The sequence below is a fragment of the Leucopleurus acutus genome, assembly GCF_964270905.1.
Source record: "Leucopleurus acutus genome assembly, chromosome: 8".
NCBI classification, from domain to species: domain Eukaryota; kingdom Metazoa; phylum Chordata; class Mammalia; order Artiodactyla; family Delphinidae; genus Leucopleurus; species Leucopleurus acutus.
Window position 1 is genome coordinate 14,812,767 of NC_139151.1, and position 23,270 is coordinate 14,836,036.

At 57.3% G+C, this 23,270-nt stretch overlaps 1 protein-coding gene and 1 pseudogene across 7 annotated transcripts in view; both read right to left on the reverse strand.

Moving 5' to 3' along the window:
* Positions 1-13,320, reverse strand: part of PHLDB1 (pleckstrin homology like domain family B member 1) — a gene marked incomplete at its 5' end in the record, with an annotated part of 39,884 nt that extends 26,564 nt beyond the window's left edge. For 3 of the 6 annotated variants that reach the window (XM_082845708.1, XM_082845709.1, XM_082845710.1), the window contains 5 exons: positions 935-2,283; positions 3,979-4,104; positions 11,378-11,548; positions 12,486-12,609; positions 13,258-13,317. In XM_082845708.1, coding sequence (XP_082701834.1) covers positions 935-2,283; positions 3,979-4,104; positions 11,378-11,548; positions 12,486-12,609; positions 13,258-13,317 — 1,830 coding nt within the window. Of the gene's footprint in view, positions 1-934; positions 2,284-3,978; positions 4,105-11,377; positions 11,549-12,485; positions 12,610-13,257 lie in introns of all 6 variants that reach the window. The other 3 variants (XM_082845711.1, XM_082845712.1, XM_082845707.1) reach the window with 2 other exon arrangements.
* LOC309964907 (trehalase-like) overlaps positions 1-23,270 on the reverse strand; it is a 419,483-nt pseudogene that overhangs the window by 30,098 nt on the left and 366,115 nt on the right. The gene's annotated exons all lie outside the window — the stretch shown is intronic.

Genomic DNA, 23,270 nt, shown 5'->3' on the forward strand with positions numbered 1-23,270 from the left:
CAATCCCAGTGTCCCTGGGCCCCCAGGAACCCCGTTCTTCCGCTCGCAAGGGAAAGAGGGCAGAATCTATTCTCCTGTGCACGTGCTACAGCGTGGACACACCAGCCAGCGCCCCTCAAGCTCCCTGCTCTATCTGGGGAATCCCAGCCCCCACCCAGCTCAGATGCCATCTCCAGGACAGCTGCCCAGAACCACACCCAGCCCCCAAAGGCACCCACATGTGTGCGCATGCACACACACACACACACACACACACACACACACACACACACCAGCACACATAATTACTATCACACAGACTGACCTGGATCAGCCAGGGGCTGCCCATCCTGTTCTCTTCTTCTCCCCCTGCCACCCCCATTTCCAGATGATCCAGCATGGGCCAGGATGAGCAGCTCCCACCCATTTATAGAGGCCAGAGAGAAGCAAGAAAGAAGGACCAGAGGCTTTTCTAAAGAATAAGCCTTGGAGAGACAGGAGACGTGGGTTCCAATTCCAGCTCTGCCAGAACTTGCTGTGTGACCTTGCACAAACCCATTCCCCTCTCTGGGCTTCAGCCTTCTAATCATTGAGACCTGCTTCTCAAACTGAGATGTACAAAGCTTCATCATAAACGTGGTATGTTTTCCTAGAGCTTCACTGTGTTCAGGTACATAATGTGAAACTTCTTTTATACATGAAAACAAACACTGTGTTATGGAATAAATGCAAAGTGAGCATGAATTTGAAATAAGGCCTTAGAGACGTCAAAGAAAGTTCTTGTTCAGGGCACCAGAGCCTTGAGATACTGGTCACTACGGTGTATCCCGGAAGTGGAGAAGCTTGGGAAGCCCAGGCCCTGTCCACGGGCCCCTCCCTCCCTGCCAGCTGGCCCGCCCACACCCTGGCAGAGCCCCTGTCATGGATGCCAGCGGCCTCCCTGGCATCCGCTCACCAGCCTCTCCATCTCCTGCTCCCGAAGCCGCTCTTGGCGCTGCCGCCGGTGGTACTCCAGGAGGTCATCCTCGTTGTCACTGATCTCTGTGATGCTATTTTTCCGCTCCCGAGTGACAGGCACCCGCAAGTCCCCGCTGGAGAGCTTCCTCTGGGCACGGGGGCTCTGGTGGGGTGAAGCCCCAGTCAACGAGCCCAGACTATAAGCCGGGCTCAGCCTGCCACTGAAGCTGCCCTTGCGGGGTGCCAGGGACTCCCCTAGTGTGGGTGAGGGGCTCCGTGTCCTACGGCCCCGCGCCCCCAGCGTCACAGAGAAGTCCTCTGGTGAAGCCCCATGGGCTGCCCAGCGCCGGGGTCGGGGACTCTCTGCCACTTCCCTGGTTAGTTTGGGATCTGGGGTGGTCCGGGCGGGCATGGGGGAGAGAGCCCTTCGGGACAGAGATGGGCTCAAGGGAGGCAGTTCTCTCATACTGTCCAGGCCCCGCCGGCCTAGGCGGGGGCTCTCAGGAGGTTGCAGGGTGCGGGTAGCGGACCCATCGGAAAATGTTCGGCCCACCAGCTGGCGTGAGGGGCTGGTTGTCAACACCCGCTCAGTGCCCGGCAGCTCCCGGAAAGGGCTGGGAGGGCGGTCCTGGAGCGTGCCAATCTTGTTTCGAGGAGCAGGGACTGGTGGCTGGAACTTGGGGCTGCCAGGAATGCTGGTGGGTTGGCCACGGGCACCGGAAGCCTGGTATTCACTCAGGCCAATCGCCACCAGGGGCAACTGCCCCCCCGCCCGGGGGCTCTCGGTGGCTCTGCAGGCCACTGCCAAGACAGTGGCTGCAGGGCTGTCTGTCCGCAGACCTCGGAGGCCAGGGCTGGGCGGCCTCTCGTGACCCCCCTTCCTGCCCAGCCGGGGGCTCTCAGAGGGGCGAGCACCACTGGGTCGGGACTGTGAGGGCTGCAGGGCCAAATGGTAGCTAGAGGACCGGGCAGGCACCAGGGGGGGCATGGAAGGGGCTGGCTCCTGCCCACTGGGGGAGTGGCTGGCACAGCTCCCACTGCTGGCTGGTGAGGAGAGCGGAGAGAAGGCTGGAGAGGTGTTCTCATAGCTGGAGCCCACGGACATGGCGCCAGGGCTGGTCGGGGGGGACAGCAGGTAGCGGCCACCATTGGCCATCGGTGACAGTGGGGAAGTGGCGGCAGGCTTCTTGCCAGCAGCTCCAGGCTCCTCGAGCACCAGTGAGTCCATGATCTCCTGCAGGTCCTTCTCAATAGAGCTCACCAGGGAACTGTGGCTGCCACAGGCTGAGGGTCCCTGGGTTGCAGGCTGTGGGGTGTGGTTCCCGTTCACCAAGCTTTGTGATTCTGCTGAAGGAAAACGCAAAGAGGCCTCAGGACCTGGTCGGCGTCTCCTAGGCCCTAGGGAGCTGCATATGCACAAGAGCGAGCACTCCCACGTCCTGCCAGCAGAACAGGGCTAGAAAGGCTCTGGAGAAGCAGCCAGGAGATCTGGGTCCCAGCGCCAGCTCCGCCACTAACCTGCTGTGCAACTTCCCCAAGTCACTTGCCCTTGGTTTTGCCGTCTGTGAAGGAAGAGGGCTCTCCTGGCTCTGACATTTTATGACTTAGGACAGAGTCGGCAACACGGCCAGGCACTCACCCTAAGACTAGGTTCCTCCCTGCCTTGGTTTCCTCAACCTCCTCAAGCTCCACTTCAGGAAGGGCAGGTGGACCTTCTGCAAAGGGCATGGGGGCACGCTGGGGAGCGGGCCAGAAGTTCCGGGGAGGAGGTGGTCCCAGTCCAATAGGACATCAGGGCCTCCCAACACAGCAGCCGAGACCCAGGAAAACACACACACAGATCCTCCAGGGCTGGGCGAGGGGTGTGTGCAGCACCACTTTATCCAGTCAGAGGCAAGGGAGGGGCCTGGCCCTAAAGGCCAGTTCCTGGAAGCCAGGCTGGGCAGCAACTAGGTGCAGCTCAGTGCCTCCAATTAGCCCGTTAAGCCATGCCAGCAAGAGCCTGCCTTTGCCCTGCCCCAGCCCTTGTCAACCAACCAGGAGTCTCTGAAACCACTGCCCCAAACAGCTGAGGGAGTGGCGTGACAAGGCCAGGGTGGGAGCAGGGTAAAGCTACCCAGGGAGTGGACTGGGAACCCAAGCTTCTGAGCCTCCAAGGGCCTAGAAAGGAGAAGAAAAAGGCTTTGCAAGACTGAGTCTGGGTCCAAAATTATGGGGACTGTGTGGGACCAAAGGCAGAGGGGTTGCCGTGGATACTGGTGATCCTAAGGACCACCCATCTTTCCTCAGATCCCCAAATGATCCATTGAAGCCACTGATGCCACCCTGCTAGGTGCACCTGACACACATGTCCACCTGTCCCAGTAGCACGCTGACACCTGTCATCCTACAGCCATCTGAATACCCGTGCAAAGTCTGGGGTGGCAGGCCTATAGGCAGCCTCCTGATCTGCACCCAGCCCCCTAGGCAGCTGGGCTGAGGGGGGCTGTGCTGGCTCCCTGGGACAATCACCCAACTCTCCTCTGGGGATCAATAATTCACACACAAACTGCAGCTGCTCCACTGAGACATCAGCTGGCATGGCATGGCCTGGGGGTGGGGCAGGGCCCAAAGACATGATCACAAGCAGGTGGGACCCCCCCCTCCCCGCCCCAGAGCTTACAGCAGCTCAATTGGATGCTTCCTTCTGCCCCCACAGGCCACCCTCAAGGGTGAGGCTCCCTGGTAGTGACATAAGAGGGTCAGGGTCCCAGACACCAAGGTGGCACCTTCCAGGGCAGTGGGACACAGGCCGGCACAGCCCCCCATCCCTCAGGCACATGATTCCCCAATTCCAGCCAAGCAGCACTTCTTGGATCTCTTCCAGTGGTCAGACTGCCTGGCACTCTCCACCAGTGGCCCATGGCAGGTGGCAGCAAGCCCAGATCATGGGTGTTGTCCTGCCCTGACACTGCAAGTGTGGCTGGAGGCTGGAATGGGCAAGGAGGAGGACTGTCCACGGGGTGCCGCTAAACTAGCCACGTGCCCCAAGTGGGTACCTACCCGGGCCAGGACTGTAGGGGGGTCCAGGGACCCGGCCCCCTGCCGGAATCATGCTCTTCATCCACTTGGCTTCAGCCGGGTGGTTAAAGCGGAGGAAGGTGGACTGACCCAGGCACAACATGCAGCCTGCAGAGAAACCAAACGCTCGGAAGGGCAGGCAGAGCTGAGGCAGCCCTCACCCCGCAGCACCAGCAGGCTCAGCCCGGGCTCTGAAGAGTCATCCCCACCTGCACTCAGCGGCACCCACTGGCTCCACACCTGACTCCCCTCGTGCCGGAGGCCCCAGCCCAGCTCCACAGCACAGGGCCGAGGGGAAAGAGCTCTGGTTTGTAAGTCCTAGTCCTAAATTTCCTTCATACTACCTGTGAGATCTTCAGGTAAAGTCACTTCACCTCCTTGAGTCTAGTTCTCTCATCAGAAAAATGAGGACAAAACCACTGACCTTGCAGAGTTAGAAAGACAGTGCATGCCAGTGCTCTGTAAGCGGAGAAGGCTCTCCAGAGAACACAGACACCCATGTGCCTCCCATCAAGATCCATCTACCTGCCACCTGGGTGGAAGGGTCAGTTTGAGAGGCAGCAACTTCCAGGATCACACAAAAGCTCTGAGACAGGGGACAGGGAAACACCATGGATCGGTCAGATGCCCCTGCGGGGACCAGAACTCGCTTCCTTAAGAGAGCTGCCTCCCTTTCTGACAGCCAGGAGCGACCGCTACCCTCCTTCTCTCTGTCAAAGCGCTCTCTGGCCTGACATCGTCCTGCTCCTTGGTCTCCCCTGGAAGGCAGCCAAGCCTAGGCCAGTGGGCCCAGCCTCAACCAAGCACATTCCCAGGCAGTAGACACAAGCCCAGTCCTGCCCAGGAAGTGTGAGTGCATGGAGGGGGGAGGGCAGGTGGGAGCCAGAAAACGTAGCCAGGGGCACCGGGAGTGTGCACGGTGACAGGTGTGCCCATCGCGCGCGCCTAAGCCTGTCTGGCAGAACTCCTCCTCCCGGCCACACCAGGTGCTAGAGGGCTTCTGCACAAGATGCTCTGTTGGGAGAAGCCAGAGACCTGGTGGTCTCTACCACCCACTCTTCCAATTTGTCCATGCCCTTGGCCCCTGGCCCCAGGCTCCTCTCTACCCTGTCTGGTGCCACTTGGCACCCCAAGCTTCATGCCAGTCTGAGCTAAGACTGGCAGGGAAGTCTACATTCCTGGACGCTGAGACAGTTCAGCTCAGGCAGGCCACAAGGGCATGGGGCATCCCAGACCACGTGGGTACCTTGGCCGCCCACTGAGGCGCTCAGGAGCCTGTTGGGGGGCCCTGGGCATTGCCACGGATGGGGGCTAGCAGGCTGAGAAGCCCATAGCAGACAACATAGTAGACAAAACCACCCACTTCTCTGGCAAACCCACAGGCCCTCCCAGGCAGGCACCAACAATTCTAAAGGCTGATGGGTGGTTAGGAAAGGAGGGAGCCTTCCCTGCCAAGCCACCAATCAGAGGCGCTGATCACAGAGTAATCATAACCGGAATAAATAAGAGCCAGCCACACTGTCCACCTAATTACAGCCACAGCTGTTTCAGAAAGAACCCTGCATTCCCCGCCCCCTCCTTTCAGCCATTTAACAAGCTAATTAATGATGAGTTTGCAGGGTCTAGACAGACCCACTCAACCCTAGGTTGATGGGGGGCAGGGAGGGAGGGACGGGGCAGATCAGGAGCCTGACCACATAGTCCAGACTGGGAAGGAGGTGGGGAGTCTGGGTGGATTCCAGCCCATCAGTGCCAGGCCCACCCAAGGAGGCTGTGGGCACCTACGGACCCCGGCCCTGGCCCCTATAGCTGTGAGTTCCCTGTCCCTCACCCTCCTCTATACAAGGGGTGTGGCTATGCTGCCTCTGGGGCTATAAATAGGTGATGCCAGGCAGCAGAGCTGGATCTGTATTAATAGAGCGGGCAGGAGGGCAGCGGGACCGATTGCAGCTCAGCTCCTGCCCAAATTAACTTTCTATTTGCACTCAGGGGCCCCAGGCATGGCCCCAACTCTGGTCCCATGCCCCCAGGGGCCTGGCAAGCCTATTTCTGGGAAGAAACCTCCTCTCTGCCCACTCCTGCCCCACACCTCCAAAGGTCAGCCCACTCACGAAACCCAAGAACCCCTTCTCATCCAGGCAAAGTTGTGTTTGTGCCCCTCCTCCCCAAAGGGGCTCAGGGCCCAGCTGTGTGCAGGTGGGTGCACATCTGGAGGGAAAAAAACAAACGGGGCAAAAGAGAGGGTGGATCCTATCTCTGAGAGATGCAGGGGGGAAACACTACACACAAACACACTCTCATCCCGGCTCACACACATACACACTCAGAAACACACAGACACACAGATATAGGCAGACAGCCTCACACTCAGAGCGACAGTCACTGCCCTGCTGGCCACACAAATAGAATGAACTGGCCAAAAGGAGGCTGGGGCGAAGGAAAGATGGGAGGAGGTGCCTTGGCTCCTTCCATCCGAGACCCCTCTGAGCCGTAACACAGGCTCCGCTCATCCTAACCAGGACCCCTCAATCCCGTAGAGAGGCAGGTCCCACGGAGGGGACCGCCTAGTGCTGGGGAAAATGAAGTCTGCCCCGCTGAGGAGTGGCCCCGAGCCCAGGTGCCCCACTTAGATATGTTCAGGGCTCACACACACGATCGAGCCTCACGGCCTCAAGCTCCCAAGCGGGGCCAGGGACCCGATACCCCTCCTCGCACGCTTCCCCACCCCCTCCACGCCCCTCCCAGCCCGAGCTGCTCCGCGCCCGGCTGCCGGGGCTGCGGCCGCCGGGGGCTGAGGACTCACCACCGAATCCGGACCTCCGGACCGCTCGTCCCTGCTAGCTCGAGCCTTCCAGGTCCCCGGCCCGCCCCGGGCCTTTGGAGAGGCGGGCCGACCTCCCGCGCCGCCGGCTCTGGGCTCGGAGCAGCGAGCGGCGAGGCAGCGAGCAGCCACCAATGCCCGGGGAGGGGCGGGCCGGCCACTGGCGGCGGGGGAAGGGAGCCCGGGAGGGAGGGACAAAGGAGAGGAGGAGGGGAAGAGGAAGTGATGGAGGAGAGGAGAGGAGAGGAGAGGAGAGGAGAGGGGAGCGGGATGGAGAGGGCGGGGCGGGGCGGGGCGGGGGAGATGCGGGGAGGGAGCCAGCTCAGAAGTCCTGAGCCCGGGTCAGGAGTAGAAGTGGGGCAAGGAGGAAAGGTTCCAGGGAGATGACAGAGAGAAGGACAGGTGAGAGGTAGATACAAAGGCCAGAGGGTGAAGAGCCAGGAGGAAGAAGTAAGGGGAATTGGGGTCTCACTGAGACCCCTCTGTGGCCAGAAGCCACCAGAGGCCTAGGAGGGGGCCGGCCCAGCCCCTGGCTGGTCACTTTGGGCCAGTCACACCCTCTGGCCTCGGGTTCCTTATCAACAGAGTGAGGAGGCTGGCTTGATGACAGTCCATGGCTCCATATATTAGAGAGAAGAGTGAAACTCCTGGGAATCCAGCTAAGTCACTGGGTCCAGCTCTGGCCCTCAGTCTGCCACCATGACAAGTGCAGGCCAAGGCAGTGCTGTGTGCAGTGTGCGCAGCACTGAGCCCGGCCCCTGTCTCCACCCTAAACACCTCCTCCTTTGCCCCCCTTACCCCCACCCTCCCAGCAGTTCACCTCGCCCCATGACCCACACTGGACCAAGGCACTGCCTCTTCCAAGCCAGCCCACTTCCCTGGGGCTCCAGAAGCCAACCCACCTCCTTCCAACCACAACCACCGGTCGTGCTAGCCCCGTAAAGAGCTCTTTCACCCCAAGGAGGTACCCTTCCCATCTGGAAACAGTGCCAGCCGCCTCTGGAGCCCCCAGAACCAGGCTGAGGTTCTGGGCCAGCCAAGTACCTACCACCCAGCCTGGGTCCCAGAAAGTTCCTCTCATTCCAGGGACTGGCCTCTGGACACCAGGACCTTAAGGGACACACTGTGTTCTCTCAGACGTCTTCTGTATGCTCCGAGCTCACATAGCCCCACACACTTTCTCCCAGGTACACACCAACACCTGCTCAGTCACACAGACACCACTCGGCTGTGCATACTCTAAATCACACAGACACCCCAGTTAAACACGTCCTGTCTCCCACACACATTTATTCTCAAACACACCACCCCTCAGGTACCAGCCCCTCTCTTGGTTATACCCTCACTCAGGCACAGATAGCCTTTCACTCAGTCCCCAGAGAGACTCTGAAGTCAAAAGTCAGCCTCCTTAGAGAAACAGTCAAACAATTTTTCCACCCTCACTGAACTCCTACCCACCCAGCCATACTACACACACACACACACACACACACACACACACACACACACACACACACACGCGCGCGCCCGCGCACTCACATACTCACATACAGCTTACTCCCCTTCTGAAGGAAAAAGGAAAACCATATAGGGTCAAATGCAAAATAGGGGGAGGGTTTAAAGAAAAAAATCTCCTCAGGAAATGTGATTCATCAGTCTGGAAACTGTGACGGCCAGCTGGACAGACCCAGACGGACACAGAGGATACCGCCAGGGAGAAATGGGGCAGGGGGCAGACACAAAGAAGTGGGGAGCTAGGAGCATTTGCTTTTTCTCTCCTTCCTTTGAGCTTTATTAGTCAAGATTTTTATCAGTCTTATAACAGAGGACAGTTGGAGGCGTCACTCCCATTTTACAGAAGGAATAACTGACAGCTGTGTGGAAGAGGAAGAGGCTCAGTGTCCTGGATCCCAGAGGGAGGTAGCTGGATAACTCAGGAATCCTGGCTCACCAGCCACATTCCAGGGAGTCTCCCTGCTGGCCCTCAGAGAAGCCCCTGCCCACCAAGGAGGCGCCTGGGGAGTGAAGGAGACTCCAACGAAGGGCTGGCAGTGAATGCTGGGAGAGGATGAGGACCTTCTGTCTAGACAGCCTGGTCCCTGAGCTTCATGGCTTTCCGGGCCCTTCCCTACTTGGTCCCCTCCCAGATCTTTCATGTGGTCTGGCGATGTGGTCTCGGGGCGGGACAGCCTAGACCCAGATATGATATTCCTCCTCATTTCCTTGGTCCTCTTCCTAGCTCCACCTCTTGTTCTGTAGAGAGAGGGCAGCGTGGGATGTCCCAGGATACCCGGGGATAGGACTGAAAGCAGGATCTTCCTGGCCCCCATGTCCATAGCTCTAGCTAAAGGTTGGCATCTGTTTTCTGCCTGCTTCCCCCCACCCCCTGGCCAGGCATATTCCTGCTGGAAGAGCCTGTCACTGCCACCCTGCTCGTGATGACGTGTGCCTCTCCAATTGCCTATGGCTGGGCCCAGTGCCCAGAATGATGCATCCAAAGCCCAGCCCAGCCAGAGAGGGCTCCTTGTTATTTCTAGGGTAGCCCTCTGTTTTTCAAAGAGGGGGGTCCCCCCTACAAGGCTGGATCGGGGAAACAAGACAGGGAAAATGATCCTCTTGCATATACGCCCACAGATAGGCACGTGGCCAGTGAGTTCTCATATCCTCACAGGCGCACACACGGACTTCGTTACCATCAGCCCTGAGTTCACCCCTGCCCCCAACTTGAACACTCTGATCCATAAACACAAGGAAAGACACAAACACAAAGATACACAAGCCCAGAGGCACAAACACATCCGGAGATACATAAACACACTCCAGTTACACAGACACATAGAGATAGCACATGCACCCCCGAGCCACCCAGTTTCCAGGGAAACGCGCTCCCAAGAATGTCCGGAGTGGGGCCAGGCAGGGCTGGGCTTGGTGCCTTGCTCCAGAGATGAGACAAGGAAACCCTCAGCTCCTGGAGCCCAGGGGAGGGGTAGTGCTGGGGAGAAGAACACCCGTTCCTTTGTGCCTCTGCCTACCCCTCCCCAGGCTGCCAAGCTTCTGAGACAGGCGAGCCTAGACAAGGCAGCTATGGGGGTGGAAGGGAGCGAAAGGGAAGGGGGTTTAGGGTCAGGAGAGAGTGGGAGGGTACATAGTTGGCAGGGTGGGCTTTTGCCTGGGCAAGAGTTGGGGGTCACTTGGGCCACAGGAAATGCCTAAGAATTCCATCTTGGCCCAGGCCCTCCCTCTTCTCAGGGAGCTAAATGCTGCCCTGGGAAGACCAGGCAAGAAAGGCCTACAGAGCATCGGTTCCTCCACCCTGCTCACAACGCACAGGGGAAGAAAATTCTTGCTCATGAACGTGAGGGATTTGGGGCTGGGCTTTTTCTCCAGCCTTCTTTGAACTCTGCCTCTGCCTCTCCTTGCTGTTCTACTATCTCACTTCCACGTACCCAAATCTTGGGGAAGATGCTCTCTTTGAGATGGAAGAGTACGGTCAGGAGCCAGATGGCATCACAGCCAAAGCCTCAATTTATGGGGGTTCCTCCTCTATCTGGAGTCAGAGAAGCCCTGGAGGAGATGAGGGCCTGCCTGCCTGCTGCTGCTCCTGGCAGACCTGTCTCCCTGGAGTCAGTTGTCCCCCTGACACTCCCAAAGGCAGGAAGGTTGGGTCTCCTGGGTCAGCCCTGAAGGGAGAGACCCCAAGAGGTGTGAAGAGAAGGAGAGAGGGAAACAGTGGAGTGGGTGGGATTTCCACTACAAAGGAGCTTCCAGCCAGTAGGAGGTAAGAGTCCCAAGAAAACACTGCCAGGACACGGGTCCTCCTACTTAGAGCCAGGCTTAGTCCAAAGCTCCATCCTCTACCCCCCACCCAAATCCACTTTTGTCATCCCCCTAATACGGTGCTTCACTGTATACATTGATGTCCAGGGCAAACACACCTGGTTTATCAGAGTGCTACCTGGCCAACCCCTTACCTGCCTGGTTACCATAGTAACCGGAGGCCCAGTTTTTAGAGCTCCCTTACACAACGGAATGGCCTGTTGCTTTGGGAAACAGGGTGGTAACCATATTCATGACCCAAAAGCTACTGTCAACAGTGTTTTAACAGGAGTGAGCGTGTCCTCAGATTCTGCCATCAGATTTTGCCCTTGTCCCATCGCCATTGTCCTCAGCAGCTCCCCAGCCTCAACAGCCTTTCAGAACAACTCCCTCCTGGCACCATGGAGCCATGTGCCACCTTCCCCTCGCTGCTGCTCCAACTGCTCTCCCCTAACGACCACGAGTGACCACTGCACCACTCCCCATGCCCTCTGAGAGCAGGAAGCAGGCCCTCCTCTCTCCCCACGGTGGCAGGGTGGGGGTGACCAGAGAAAAGTAGGTTGAAGACAAGTCTGGATGCTGGAGGGGTTTCGAAATGCACCGGATCCAGATGCACCTGAGCACCCCACCCCCAACGTGGCCACTCAGGCGGTTACCATGGCAACCAACACAGCAGGCTTCCCCTGCACCTGTCATGCACAAGCTTTTAAACAGCTCCCTAGGTTCCGGGCTGTCAGAACTTACCCTGAGTGAGTCGGGTGGGCTGCCGGACCAGGAGCCCATCAATAGTGCAGGCATTGCCGCAGGGGTAGAGGGTGAGGGTGCCCCGCAGGTTCTCGATGTAGCAGTGCTCTGGAGCCAGGCCTGGACCCTGCAGTGAGATGTCCCTGGCTGCAGAGCCAATCACTGTCCTCCCTGAAGACAGGAGGCAAACTGAGTCAGAGGGGTAGTCCAGGCTGAGCTGGCAGAGAGGGGCAAGGAGGGCCACACTGGAAATCTACTGCCACCTCCTACTCCAGGGAGAATCACGGGCCACATCTTTGGGACCCCTGAGCCTGGTCGAGACAGTAAGGGGTAGAAGCTCTTCTCAGACCCAGAGATGAAGGCCCGAAGGGCACAGTGGATCCACAGATAGAGTAGGGAAGGGGGACTTTTCTGCAGACCTTCCCTTTGTCCACCCAGTCCTCCCTCCCTAAGACCTTTTTCTCCTTCCCCATTCTCCCTCATCTTTTCCTCAAACTCTCTCAGCCTCCTTCTTCTCTCCCTCCCTTCTGCCACCTGCAACCCTTGCCCTCCCTCACTCCCCTCTCTTCAGTTCAACTCTCCCCGGGCTTCCACAGGCACAGCCCCTCCCCCTGGCAGAGCCCCTGGGACCGGTATTTGGAGAATGTGGGGAATGTAGTATCACCCAGGCAACAAGTGCAACCTCGAGAGCAGAGAGGAAGGGCAGAAGCCGCAAGGTGGAAGGGGCTGTGCCAGGGCCTAACTAGGAGGTCTGCCCCCACTGCCATCTCTCCATCTCCACCAGCACCTTCTCCCATGTCAGGCACTGCCCTGGAGGGGGCCCCCTTTCTTCTTGGCCACAGCGGTTGCCAAGGGCCATGTGCTCTCCTGTTTCAGTGCCCTCCTCCTGATTTCTAAGCTGACCTTTAATCCCAGTCACGGAGCCAGATTAGTCTGGGCAGGCAGAGACAAGGGAAGCAAACTGGTGGGGTAGGTGGCACAGCCTCCCATCTGGGGGAGGTGAACACTGCCAGCAGGTATCAAGAGGGCCCCAGTACATGCCAGGATCCCAGGGCAGGAATGTCTACGGGGATGGAGGGGTGGCAGGTCAGATGCCCCCCAGACTCACCTTCCTCCAGCGGCAGAAGAGTGATGGCCGTGCTGAGCCGCCCACTGCCCAGGCTCACCAGATGGGGTTTGTCCGTTTGCACTTTCAGCCCTTTGCCTGTTTCGATCAGGTCCAAGGGTCCTTTCTGCAGGTAGTGGAGGTGGGGGAGGAGCATCATGAGACTCCTGGCCGGCACCTTACCACCCTAGTCCCCGTCCTCACACCAGCACTCTCTCCAGCACCTGCGCTCTCCAAAGGGCTCTGAGGGTGTAGTGCAAAATCTTGCACAGAGCAGTATTCCACTAAATTGTAATTAGATCTGAATCTAGGCCACTAACTCGTCCCACTGGATTTATCTCAAGTCTTGGTTTAACTGCCCTTTTGTCTGTTAGGACAGAAACAGGAGAAAGGGGAGTGGGGAAGTGCTTGGTAAGAGGAGGGGGTACTGGTAGAGGGGACCGATCAAGACTTGTCCCTGTAGACCTGTCCGTGGCAATCCACTTGGCCATTGTTTGCCCCTGTTAAACTAAATTACAAGAGAGGGCAGGGCCTGGATCGAGGAGAGAGATACAGCTCAGGGTCAATCTGTAAAACACTTCCTGACTTTCAAAGGGTATTTTCCGGGTGAACCAATTAACCTAATTCAGCTAAAGACTTAGCTGTTAATAGGCTTGGGACCCGGGGAAGAGCAGAGGTAGTACCACTGTCATCCTTGGGCTGGGACCACAGGTAGGTAGAGGAGTCAGCACATCCTCACCAACAGCCCGCTTGCCCCGCCCCCAACCACACTCACCTGCACCATAGCTGGGGTCTTGCTTCCAGGGCCCACTTGGTTCCTATTGATCGTGTCCATTGTCCTGGGGCTCCAGAGCTCCTGCGGACACAGCAGAAAACAGGTGAGGTGGGGAGGCCAGGGTAGAAAAGGGCAAGGAGTAGGCTCTGTAGCAAGGTTCTCAGGGAAGGGGCAGGCCCGTGTCACCGTGGTTTCCAGCATGCTCCTGCTGAGGGAGAAGTCGAGGCAGCTCAGGAGCTTCCTGGGGGAAGGCAATGCCGCATCTTCAGCTGTGGCGTGGATACCACACCACACCGGTCCTGGCCCTTGCCACACACAGGAAGCCCCAAAAGTCCTATAGGGCCCAACCTGCGCTGCTGTACTTTCTTGCCTCTGACACCCAGGGCTCAGGCCTTGACAGCTGAGGACCCTCACACAACTGGAGCCGTAAGCAGGGTGGGGGAAATCTACCTTAGCGGGAGAAGCAAGTCCAAGGAAGCCCCTCCAGGGACACTGGTAGACAGGGGGCCCCAGGTGGGTGGCAGGGCTGAGCAGGAGCTCCCTCCCACAGCCTTTCCCTCTCCTTCTTCTCCCTTTGTCTATTTTCCCAGGGGTCTCAGAAGGATGTTTTCTTAAAGGAGATACACGGGAAAAACACAACTATTCCTGCCATCTCTTTGTCTCAATTCCTGTACCCTCTCTTCCCCAGAAAGCAATCTTACCCCCAAACAGTCAGCAAAAAAATAGAAACCCTCCATGGTGACTAGCACTGGGAATATAGGACTCTGGGGATCTTCACCTGATTTGGTTCTGTAGGAAGCTGAGGTCCTTAGAACCAGAGGTAAAATACTGATAGATTCCAGAGCCAGAACCTGAACTCTTCCTCACTCATCCCTTTCTCCCTGGCTCACAGTTTTGGTACCTGCAAACTCTGAGGAAGGACCTTTGTGTACTAATATGTACCTACATGCCCATCCTTGGCCAACTTGCTAAGGTTCATCTGCTGCTGAACAATGTTTCTGGGGAAGTTGAAAAGAGTGTAACTGAATGTAGGGAGGGAGACGTAGGAAAGCAGGGTGCCCCTCCACTTTCTCTTCCAGCCATCTTCCAAGGGACTTGGAGAAGAAGTCGGGGGAGGAGCCAGCATTCCAAGTAATGTCTGACCCTGGCAGTGGGGCCCAAAGGCCTTAGCCATAGTTACTAATTTTACCCTCCCAGCTTCCACCCTTCCGGACCTGGACTGCATCGTCTCCGTCACCATTTCCACCCAAGCTGGCGGAAGAGAGGCTGGAACAGGGCCTGGGGCCCGCCCCAAGTCTGCCTGGGAAGAGGGAAGGCAAAGGCCATTAACCTACACCAAAGCTCAAGGTGGCCTGGCACCTCCCCAGGAGACCTGGCCAGGGGGAAGAATTTCCAGGGACAGAGACTGCTGTACTCAGGGAAATTCCTCAGCATTCTCTGAGGGAGGAGAGGCAAGAGAGTGGGTTGGGGATGGAGAGTTTATATAAAAGAGGGGGTAAGAGAAACAAAACGATAAACAATGGTGAAGGAAAGGCATCATCACTTAGTGGAAAGAGCTTTAGACTGGGGTACAAGAGCCTTAAATTTTATTTTATTTTATTTTATTTTATTTTATTTTTTAGAGCCTTAAATTTTAATCCTGACTTTATTATTTATTAGCTGAGAGATCTTGGGGAAGTTACTTAACTTCTCTGAGTGTCAGATCATTCTCTATAAAACTGGAATAATGATTTAAAGAAAAAACACCCACTACTTGCCTGGGGCTAGGGGTGAAACGGGGAGTGACTAGAAGTGGGCAGATTTGAGGGGGGTGATAGAAATGTTCTAAAACTTACTTGTGATGACGGTTGCACAGATCTGTAAATATACTAAAAATCACTGAATGTACATTGAAATTAAGTGAATTTTACAGTATGAACATCATACCTCAATAAAACTATTAGGTTTTTTTTTTTAAAAGATGATTGTCTGGAGATTCAGGTATTATATGAAATGACACTCTGTGAAGTGCAAAGCACTATAAACATGCCAGTTATCAGTATGAGCTTCATGATCTCGAACAAGCCACTTCACCTATCTGGGCTTCAGTTTCTTCATCTGTCAAGTTGTCATTATCACTCTGTGAGGTGGCAGTGGGTGTGCTCTTTTATTTACACCAAGGATTTCAAGTGCAGATAAAGATTGTAAAGGAATGAGGTTGATGGGGAACAAGAGTGATTGGAGGGGAGGAGAGAAGGGAATAAGGAGGTGAAAGAAGAAGGAGAGATAAGGAGAGAGGTGTAGGGAGAGACAGAGAAGATAAGAAAAGATGTAGAGATTGGGAGGCGCGGAGCTGTGGCCCCAGCTCCGAAACCTAATCCAGGTGAAGTGGAAAGGTACACCAGACCGGCGCGTCCCAGCACGCGGGCGGCGCTCTGACCCACGGGCTGCGCAGCGGCCGGGAGAGCAGCCACGGGGTGGGGGGCGTGGGGGACGGGTCGGGGCGGGGGCGCCTTCTCCTCCCACCCCACCCCCGGCCGGGAGTGCCAAGCGGGCTGCTCCGGGGCGCCTCCCACCGGCCGACCTGCTCCCGTCCCACCGGGCTGCCCACTACCCGGGGCTGTAATTACCCACCCCGCTCGCCCAGCCCGGCCTCCGCGGCCGCTTTGGGAAACCCCGCCCCGCCCGCTGCCAAAAAAAGGCCCCTGCGGTGCGAGTCCAGCTCTCGGGAAGGAGGGACTGGGGGAAGCGCCGCGGTCTGCCTCGGCTCTCAGTAGCCCTCCTGCGCCGCGAACAGAGATGCCCAAGCTCCTCCTCGGGCTCAGGGTGGCAGAGGCCTGGGTGTCTGGAGGGCCCCTTGTGGGGCGACGCCGGGGCTCCGGCAGGTGACCCCGCTCCGGCCCCTCCGGCCTCTCGGCCCAGCGCGAACGCCCGGGCATCCAGGCCACGGGGGATCAGCAGCCCTAGCTGATCCCCAGCTTTCTGCGCCTCGTGGGGCGCCCAGAGTCACCGCTTCGGGGGTCTCGGCACCTTAGCCAGGGCGGTGGGGGCCCAGGGAGCGGCCGGAAAGGTCTGGAACCGACAGGCACTGGAGGAAGTCCAGACTCCAAATTAGGCACCAGAAGAAAGGTCCGAGGCTGGCCCCGGAGCGAAAGCGGTCCCGGCGGAGCCCCCGCACGGGTGCTTCCGCTCCGGCCTCACCTGTGGCCCCGGCGGCCAGCCCAGGCCTCGTCCCGGACGTCGCATGGCTGTGGCCCGAGGCCTCCGGGGCAGAGCTGGGATCCTCTCGACCCGCCGCCACCGCCTTTGCCCGTCCGGCGCACATCCGCCCTCGAGGAAGGGCCGCCAGCGGAGGAAGGAGCCGGGAAGGGAAGGAAACTGAGGCTGGGAGCCCAGCGGGCGGGGCGCCGGAGCCGGGCGAGGGCGGGGGAGGGCGTGGGGGAAAGCCAGGGACGGAGGGAACTTCGGGAGAAGGAAAACGAGGGGTCTGCGGAGGGACGGGGCGGGTGGGAAGACGAAGGGATTTGGAGGGAAATAAGAAAGAGGCAGACTGAGGGATGAGGGAAAAGGAGGGCTGGGGAGGGAAGACTGAGGGCAGAGGATGGGGAGGAGGGGAAGGAGGTGGGAAACCGGATAGAGTCCAGGGGACGCAGAGGTGGGGGGAGACGGGGACGGAAAGGTAGAGGGACTGGGGAACGAAGGAGATGGGGGAGACTGGGGACAGAGGAGTCCTCAAGGAAAGGGGGTGCCGGACCGGGGGAGCAGTCGAAGGTGCCCAGGGCCGTGGAGGGGGAGACCGGGGGTGTGGTGGGAGGCGGCGCCCTGGAGTAAAAGAGGGGGCCGGAGGGCAGGCCAGGGGACCCAGGAGTGGGGAGAGACCGTAGGCGGGCAGCCGGGGCTGGAGGAGGCGGCGGGACAAGGCGAGAGTGTAGTTCGGGGGTGTGACTTGACTTGTGTGCGGGGTGGAGGTGGGGTGCCGGAAAAGGGCGGCTCTCCGAGGCCGGGGAGGCCGGGGGACTGAGTTGGGTTTCCGCACGGAGGGCTCCCTGCTGCCCCTCGCCGCCCTCCCCAGGGCCGCCAGGTGGGACAAGGCCGCAGTGTTGGGCCGCCTGCCGGGCCGCCCCGCCCGCCGCTGACGCCGGACAAGCGGCCTTTCTTTGGCCGGGCGGGGAGAAGGGGCCGCTTGTTTGCCCGGCGGGGGAAAGGGGCGGCCCCCAGACACCGCCGGCTCCCCGCGGGCGGCGGCGGGAGGGGGGCCGCGTGTGCAGCATTTGTGTGTGTGGGGGGGGGTGCGTGTGTAACAGTCGGCCTGTGTGAGGACTGAGTGCGTGATGGGTGTGTGTGAACGGCGGGGCCGCGTGTGTCGGGGTGCGTGGGCCCGGGGAAGGGCGTGAGCGCTAGGGGCCGCAGGTGTGAATGTGGGCTTCCTGGGAGGGCTGCGGGTGCTTGGCGTGTGTGTGGAGTCCTAGGTGTGCGCTGGGTCCCACACTTGTCACGGCGAAGAGAGACGCAGCTGTCCGCGTGGCGTGTGCGGTGGGAAGGGTGCGTGGGTGATGCCGGGTGGGGCGCCGAGTGTGTCTGCGCGTGGGATGCCTGACGTGGTGGGGAGGTTGGCTTTGTGTGTGACCGGTTCGATGAGTCAGACTCCGGGACGGCTGAGCTAACGGGCCCAGTATGCAGCCCCGCCCCGGCGCCCTGGGTCCCCCGTCGGACCGCTTGGTCTCCCGGCCCAGGCTCCCCTCTTGCCCGCCTCGGCGGAAGCGTCCACGGGCGCCTCGGCCACCCAGCTGCCCCAGCCCCCCGCCGCCCCCGGGCGCCCGCGCTTCCGTATCCCGGAGGAGCCCGGAGGACCTGGCTCAGCCCCGGCACCAGGGAATTCCGCAAGGGATTCGAATATGGACCGTGCGGGCGTGGCAAGAGCGGAGACTCACTGCCCCCAGCTTCCTCCCTCTGGCCTCACAGACCCCTAAAGACGCGGGGCCTTGGAGAGGGCCGGGGAAGCCTCAGATGTGCCACCCATCTCCTGAACACACGCAAGGGTCCCTCCCGGACACCACTGCTTCCAAGCCGGACTCCGCAGCCCTTTCCTGTCCGCCAAGGCGGCCCGGCCCGGGACTGGAGCTGAGATGTCCCGGGAGACACCTCCGGTCCTGGTGCAGGGCTCTCAGTCCTTCTGTCGGCGAGAGAGGGGAGGTGTGGGGAGCAGGCGGACGAGACCTCGCGAGTGTCGCCCAGACGTCTGGGTGCCCGAAGGAGGGTCTTGGGACAAGGATCCGCGTTCCCCCCGGGGGGAGAGCGCAAGGGCCCCCTCTGGCGGCGGCGCGGGCGGCGGCTCGGGAGGGCAGGAGCAAGCAGCTCTCGGGAAAGCAGCGGAGCCCACCCACTCCGCACAAAGCCTCTCGCGCCCCACGCACTCACCTGTGGACCCCCTCCTCCCCTACCGGTTTCTTCCGGGCTCTTCCAGCCCAGAGCTGATCTGAGGGCTCCCTCCAGGTCCCTGGGACTTCCTCTTATCCAGTCCCAGCCGCGCAGCGAGCAGGACCCGCAGGCGTAGTGGGGGAGAGCGTTCTTACCTCGGGGGGAAAGGGGGACACTGGTTCCTTCGCCTGGCTCGGCCGCCGCGGCCCCAGGCTCAGAAGGACACTCTTGCTTTTCCCTGAGAGCCCGCTGAGTAGGAGGAGAGCGAGCGGGTCCCGCCTCCCTACCCCACCCCACCCCCCGCTAGTCCCCGCCCCCGTCCCCCGTCCCGTCCGCCAGGCCAGCCGGAGGAGACGCCCTTGTGGGACCGGAGCCCAAGATCCCCCCACCCACCCTTTCCCATAGCAGCACCTCCCCCCCACCCCCGGCCTGCACAGCGCCCGCTTTGTTCATCTCTCTGCAGCTGGGCTCTCCACTACCACCACCACGTACACACCCCTATCCCCACTCGCCCTCCCCTTCGGACTCTCCTAGACCACCCTCCACCCCTAGGCTTTAAGGCTCTTCTGAGAGGGTGTTTTTGACAGTTTTTCTCTAAACAACCCCCCCACCTTTTTTTTTTTCTCACTTTAGATGCCTGAATCCTCCGTGAGCTCCCAATGAACTTCATGGTCGCAGCCCTACAACATATTCTCATCACCTCCAAATATCTGCTGAGGGTATCCAGGTCTACTCTCTGTTGCCCCTTCTCCTCATCCTACTCCAAGCCCCTCCACCATGATGACCTGTAAATGGGGTGAATAACTCTGCATATAGGGTGTCACAGGTTTTTCTAAGGATAGGTATACGGAGGCATGGTAAAGTGCCATGCAAACTGTAAAGCACAGGAAAGCTGAATGGAATTATAGTCTTACCCCGTGTAGCTCCACCCCCACCACAACCTGCAGGATTACACTTGGGAGACAAGCTGTAGGTTTACTGTTGAGCACACCATCCTATAGCAGTCTGGGTCTCTGTAGGAGCGAGCGAGGGGTTAATAAGGAAGAAGAGGGGGGCACCGAAAACCTAAGGTGAAGCCTAGAAACTGAGCCTGGTTGAAAGTCATTCTCCCCACCCGAAATCCAAGCTGACAGAGGATCCTTACCTTGCAAAGCCAGCTCTCGCCCCAGGAGACTGACAGGGGAGGCCCTAGGGAGCTGAACGCAGCTAGACTGGACCTCTTTAACCAGCACTGGAGGGACCCCTGAGACTCTTCCTCCGTGAAGGAGAGGAAGGAGAAATCCCCCAAGGCTGGCAAAAATTCCAGTGAGGGAAAGATACAGAAAATAATTTGTCCTCTTTGGGATGGACAAATCTTGCTCTGATTCAGTGACTTTAGTGTGTACCCTCCCTGCCTAACCCAGGAACAGCAGAAGGTTGAACTGCAGGAATCTGGTCACTCATTGACAGGGCCAGCATTAGCAGGGGGACCCCCCATGTCTGGAGGCTGGAGCTGACCGGACTAGAAGCAGGAGGGGGTGGGACGCTCTCTGCAGCTACCTGCTATAGCTAATAGAGGTCAAACTATCAGGCTTCAGCATGTGCTGTGGGCACCAGGAAGCCCCAGGATTTGGCCTGGGGTGGAGGAGCGGTGTTGGGGGTGGAAGCCTCTTATTCTTTCTTTCTTCACACTGTTTGAGGCTCATAAAAGTATTTTAACTCTGACCACCTTTTTATGAGGCAGATCACAACAGTAATTTTCAGGCTATTCTGTTTAAAAAAGAAAAGAAAGAAAATGAAACAAACCCCAAACTTGTTGTATCTTATGTGCCAAGACCCAGAGTTTGAGGGAAGAGGCTCAGATTGGGGTACCGCAAAGACTTTTCACATAACTCTGTTTCACAATTCCAGCTCTTCCTTACCGTCTTGGTCAGGAGGAATTTCAGGGAATAATCAAGGCTGCCACAGAGGCGGCTGATGCTGAGGCAGGGGGTTGAAACATCACCCAACTGCTCTCTGTCCTCCCAGCCCAGCGGTCAGCTGACCCCATGATAAAGGTTCTGTGCAATGTGTCCTCGCTCCTGCTGTGTCGGGGCCCTATGTTCCCACAGTTAGAGCACTCAGGGGACTTCAGACCTACCATCCCCACCCCGCTCCACATCTGGAGCCCATCAAAAAACTCAGTGCTCTCTCACAGTTACGCAAGAGGTTGAGCAGCTGGGAGCTCAAAAAGGGGGAGGAAGAGAGAAGAAAGCAGAAAACAGCTTTCCAAGCATGCTTCAGACTTTCCGAAGTGGAAGCAGGGGGAGAGGGCAAAGGCTGGGTGTGGAAGGAAGAGTGGATTTTTTAAGGCCTTCTGCACTTGGCTATGAACGTCAGGAGTGGACTTCCACACCCAGCCTGCCTTTGCCACGGCACATTTCCCAGCTCTGTCCGTCCTCTGAAATTGTACACCCTCCAGCCCCAGAAAGAAGTGATTATTGCTCATTACAGCAAGCAATCCCTGTAGATGCACACCCTATCCCAGGAAGCTAACCTTTCTGGCCTCTTTGGATCCTGAACTCAGCATCATTAGTGTAGGTGTGGTGGCAGCAATGATGCCAAGTAACTCCTCACTGCATCCAACTTGAAGAAAAAGTTCAAACCTTTCTTCACTAGCTGCAAAAGAGCAGAAGCTCTCTTCTCAGTTTGTCTTTGAAGCTGCACAATTCACACTTCCACCCACAGGTACACACTTCCACCCACAGGTACGTCCAAGCTGAGTGGGAAATTTGGGTAGGACAGAAGACTGGTCTTATTTACCTTCCGTGGCTCAGGACCTTCCTATGAGCTGAAAAGAACAAGCATTCATTCGGGCAAAAGAATGGGAAACAAGACCTATTTCCATTTCTCTCATTGCTTCGAATTGGTAACACTTCTTTTTCAAAAAGCCCGTTAACCTGATCTCAGATTTACATCTATGGGAACTTCCCAGAATTGGACTAAGCCTTAAATAACCACATAACCCCTGCCCTATGAACAGCAAGGCAAAAAACTTTCCTTTTTGACCACTGAGGGCAGAGGTAGGGGAGTGGCCCAAGCTTCTGAAAACCGCCTGGTTGCTTGACTCTTGTGTTTGAGAGGCAGCAACAGATCAGTTTGGAAAAGTAGTCTAAACTTCCTAAAGGCCTGCCTCCACATCAGTCACTAACTCCCCAGGGTGAGATGTGAAACTGACTCTTGTAGACATGCTGTCTGCTCTTGGGTCAGGAGCAATACACAGCAACCAACCTACTTGTGGATCTTCTAGGAGTTTCAAAGAAGCTCTACAGCTGCAAATATATTTACCAAATGGGGCAAAAAGAGGGAATGAAGGGAGAGGATGGTTACAGTGAGAGATGTGCATAGTACAAGGGAGTCAATTCTGAGTTTTTGCTTCCTTTTGAGCGATTCCTCTAAAACCTACCAGACCAAAGCTCTATTCCTCACCCTCATTGAGACCCATGTTGAGTATCACTAGTTGCAGTTGACCCCGACCTACCTTAGCAAGAAAGCTTTGTAAGGAGGTACAGCCGTTGCTTCCAGTTCGACTTCAATCTTCCTGAGGATGGGGACTCCTCCTATTTTCCTCCTCTCCTCCTCCAATGAGCCCTGCAGATGTAAACTTTTTTTTTGGCCCCGCCTCGCAGCATGCAGGATCTTAGTTCCCTGACCAGGGATCAAACGTGCACTCCCTGCAGTGGAAGCGCAGTCTTAACAACTGGACCTCCAGGGAAGTCCCGTAAACTTTTGAGAAAAGCTATTCTCTATCAACCCTGGAAATCTCTGAGAGCCGACCCAGTGTGAACGTTAAATTAATTGGAGGGCAAAGTTTCCTGTAGAGATGCACGGGTTGATAGATTTGGGGTTTGATACTGTGAGTAGATGAAAGACAGACCTTTTTTGTTTTAAAGGAACTCACCTACCTCCCTACCTCCTCTGTGTGGAATTAATTAACCCAGAGCAGGAACCACAGCCCTCCTACATTAAACAGAATGCCCAGTCAGATCTAATTATTTTGTTAGTTTCCCTCACAAGAGGCCAACAAAAACTCCCCTTGATGCTGTGGAAGGATCAGCTGCCAGTCAGAGGGTGTGGCGTGGTTTTGGTGTGCTTCATTTCACTGGATTAACGTTACAGCCTCAGAGATCCAAGCCACACTTCAGCAACATTAAAGATACTTGCAATTTCTCTTGCAATTTCTCAAAATCTTGGCTTTCACCATTAAAATAAAAACTTATTCATTCCAGAAACTTACTATTCATCAGAGATTTGCCTTCCAAACAATTTGGTGACATTCAATAATTTTTCAAGTTAAATACAAAGAAAGTAAGGAAGAAGCCTTTTCTGAGGGAGTTATCAACTTCCAAGGAAGGCCTTCATCACTCATGCCTGCATCACTTACTTCTTACCACTGTTTGTCTAATGGGGAAGAGAATGCTCCAAGATATCACCAACTATGGTTATTCTTTAAAGATGAAGCCTCATTTTTCTGACTCTACAACTGGCTCTGACAAAATTAAGATCAAAAGCCCATAAGTGGCATCAAATTCAAAAGCTACACTGTCAGGAGTGCATGTGTATGTGTATATGCTCAAATGTAGAAAAATACACAAGAC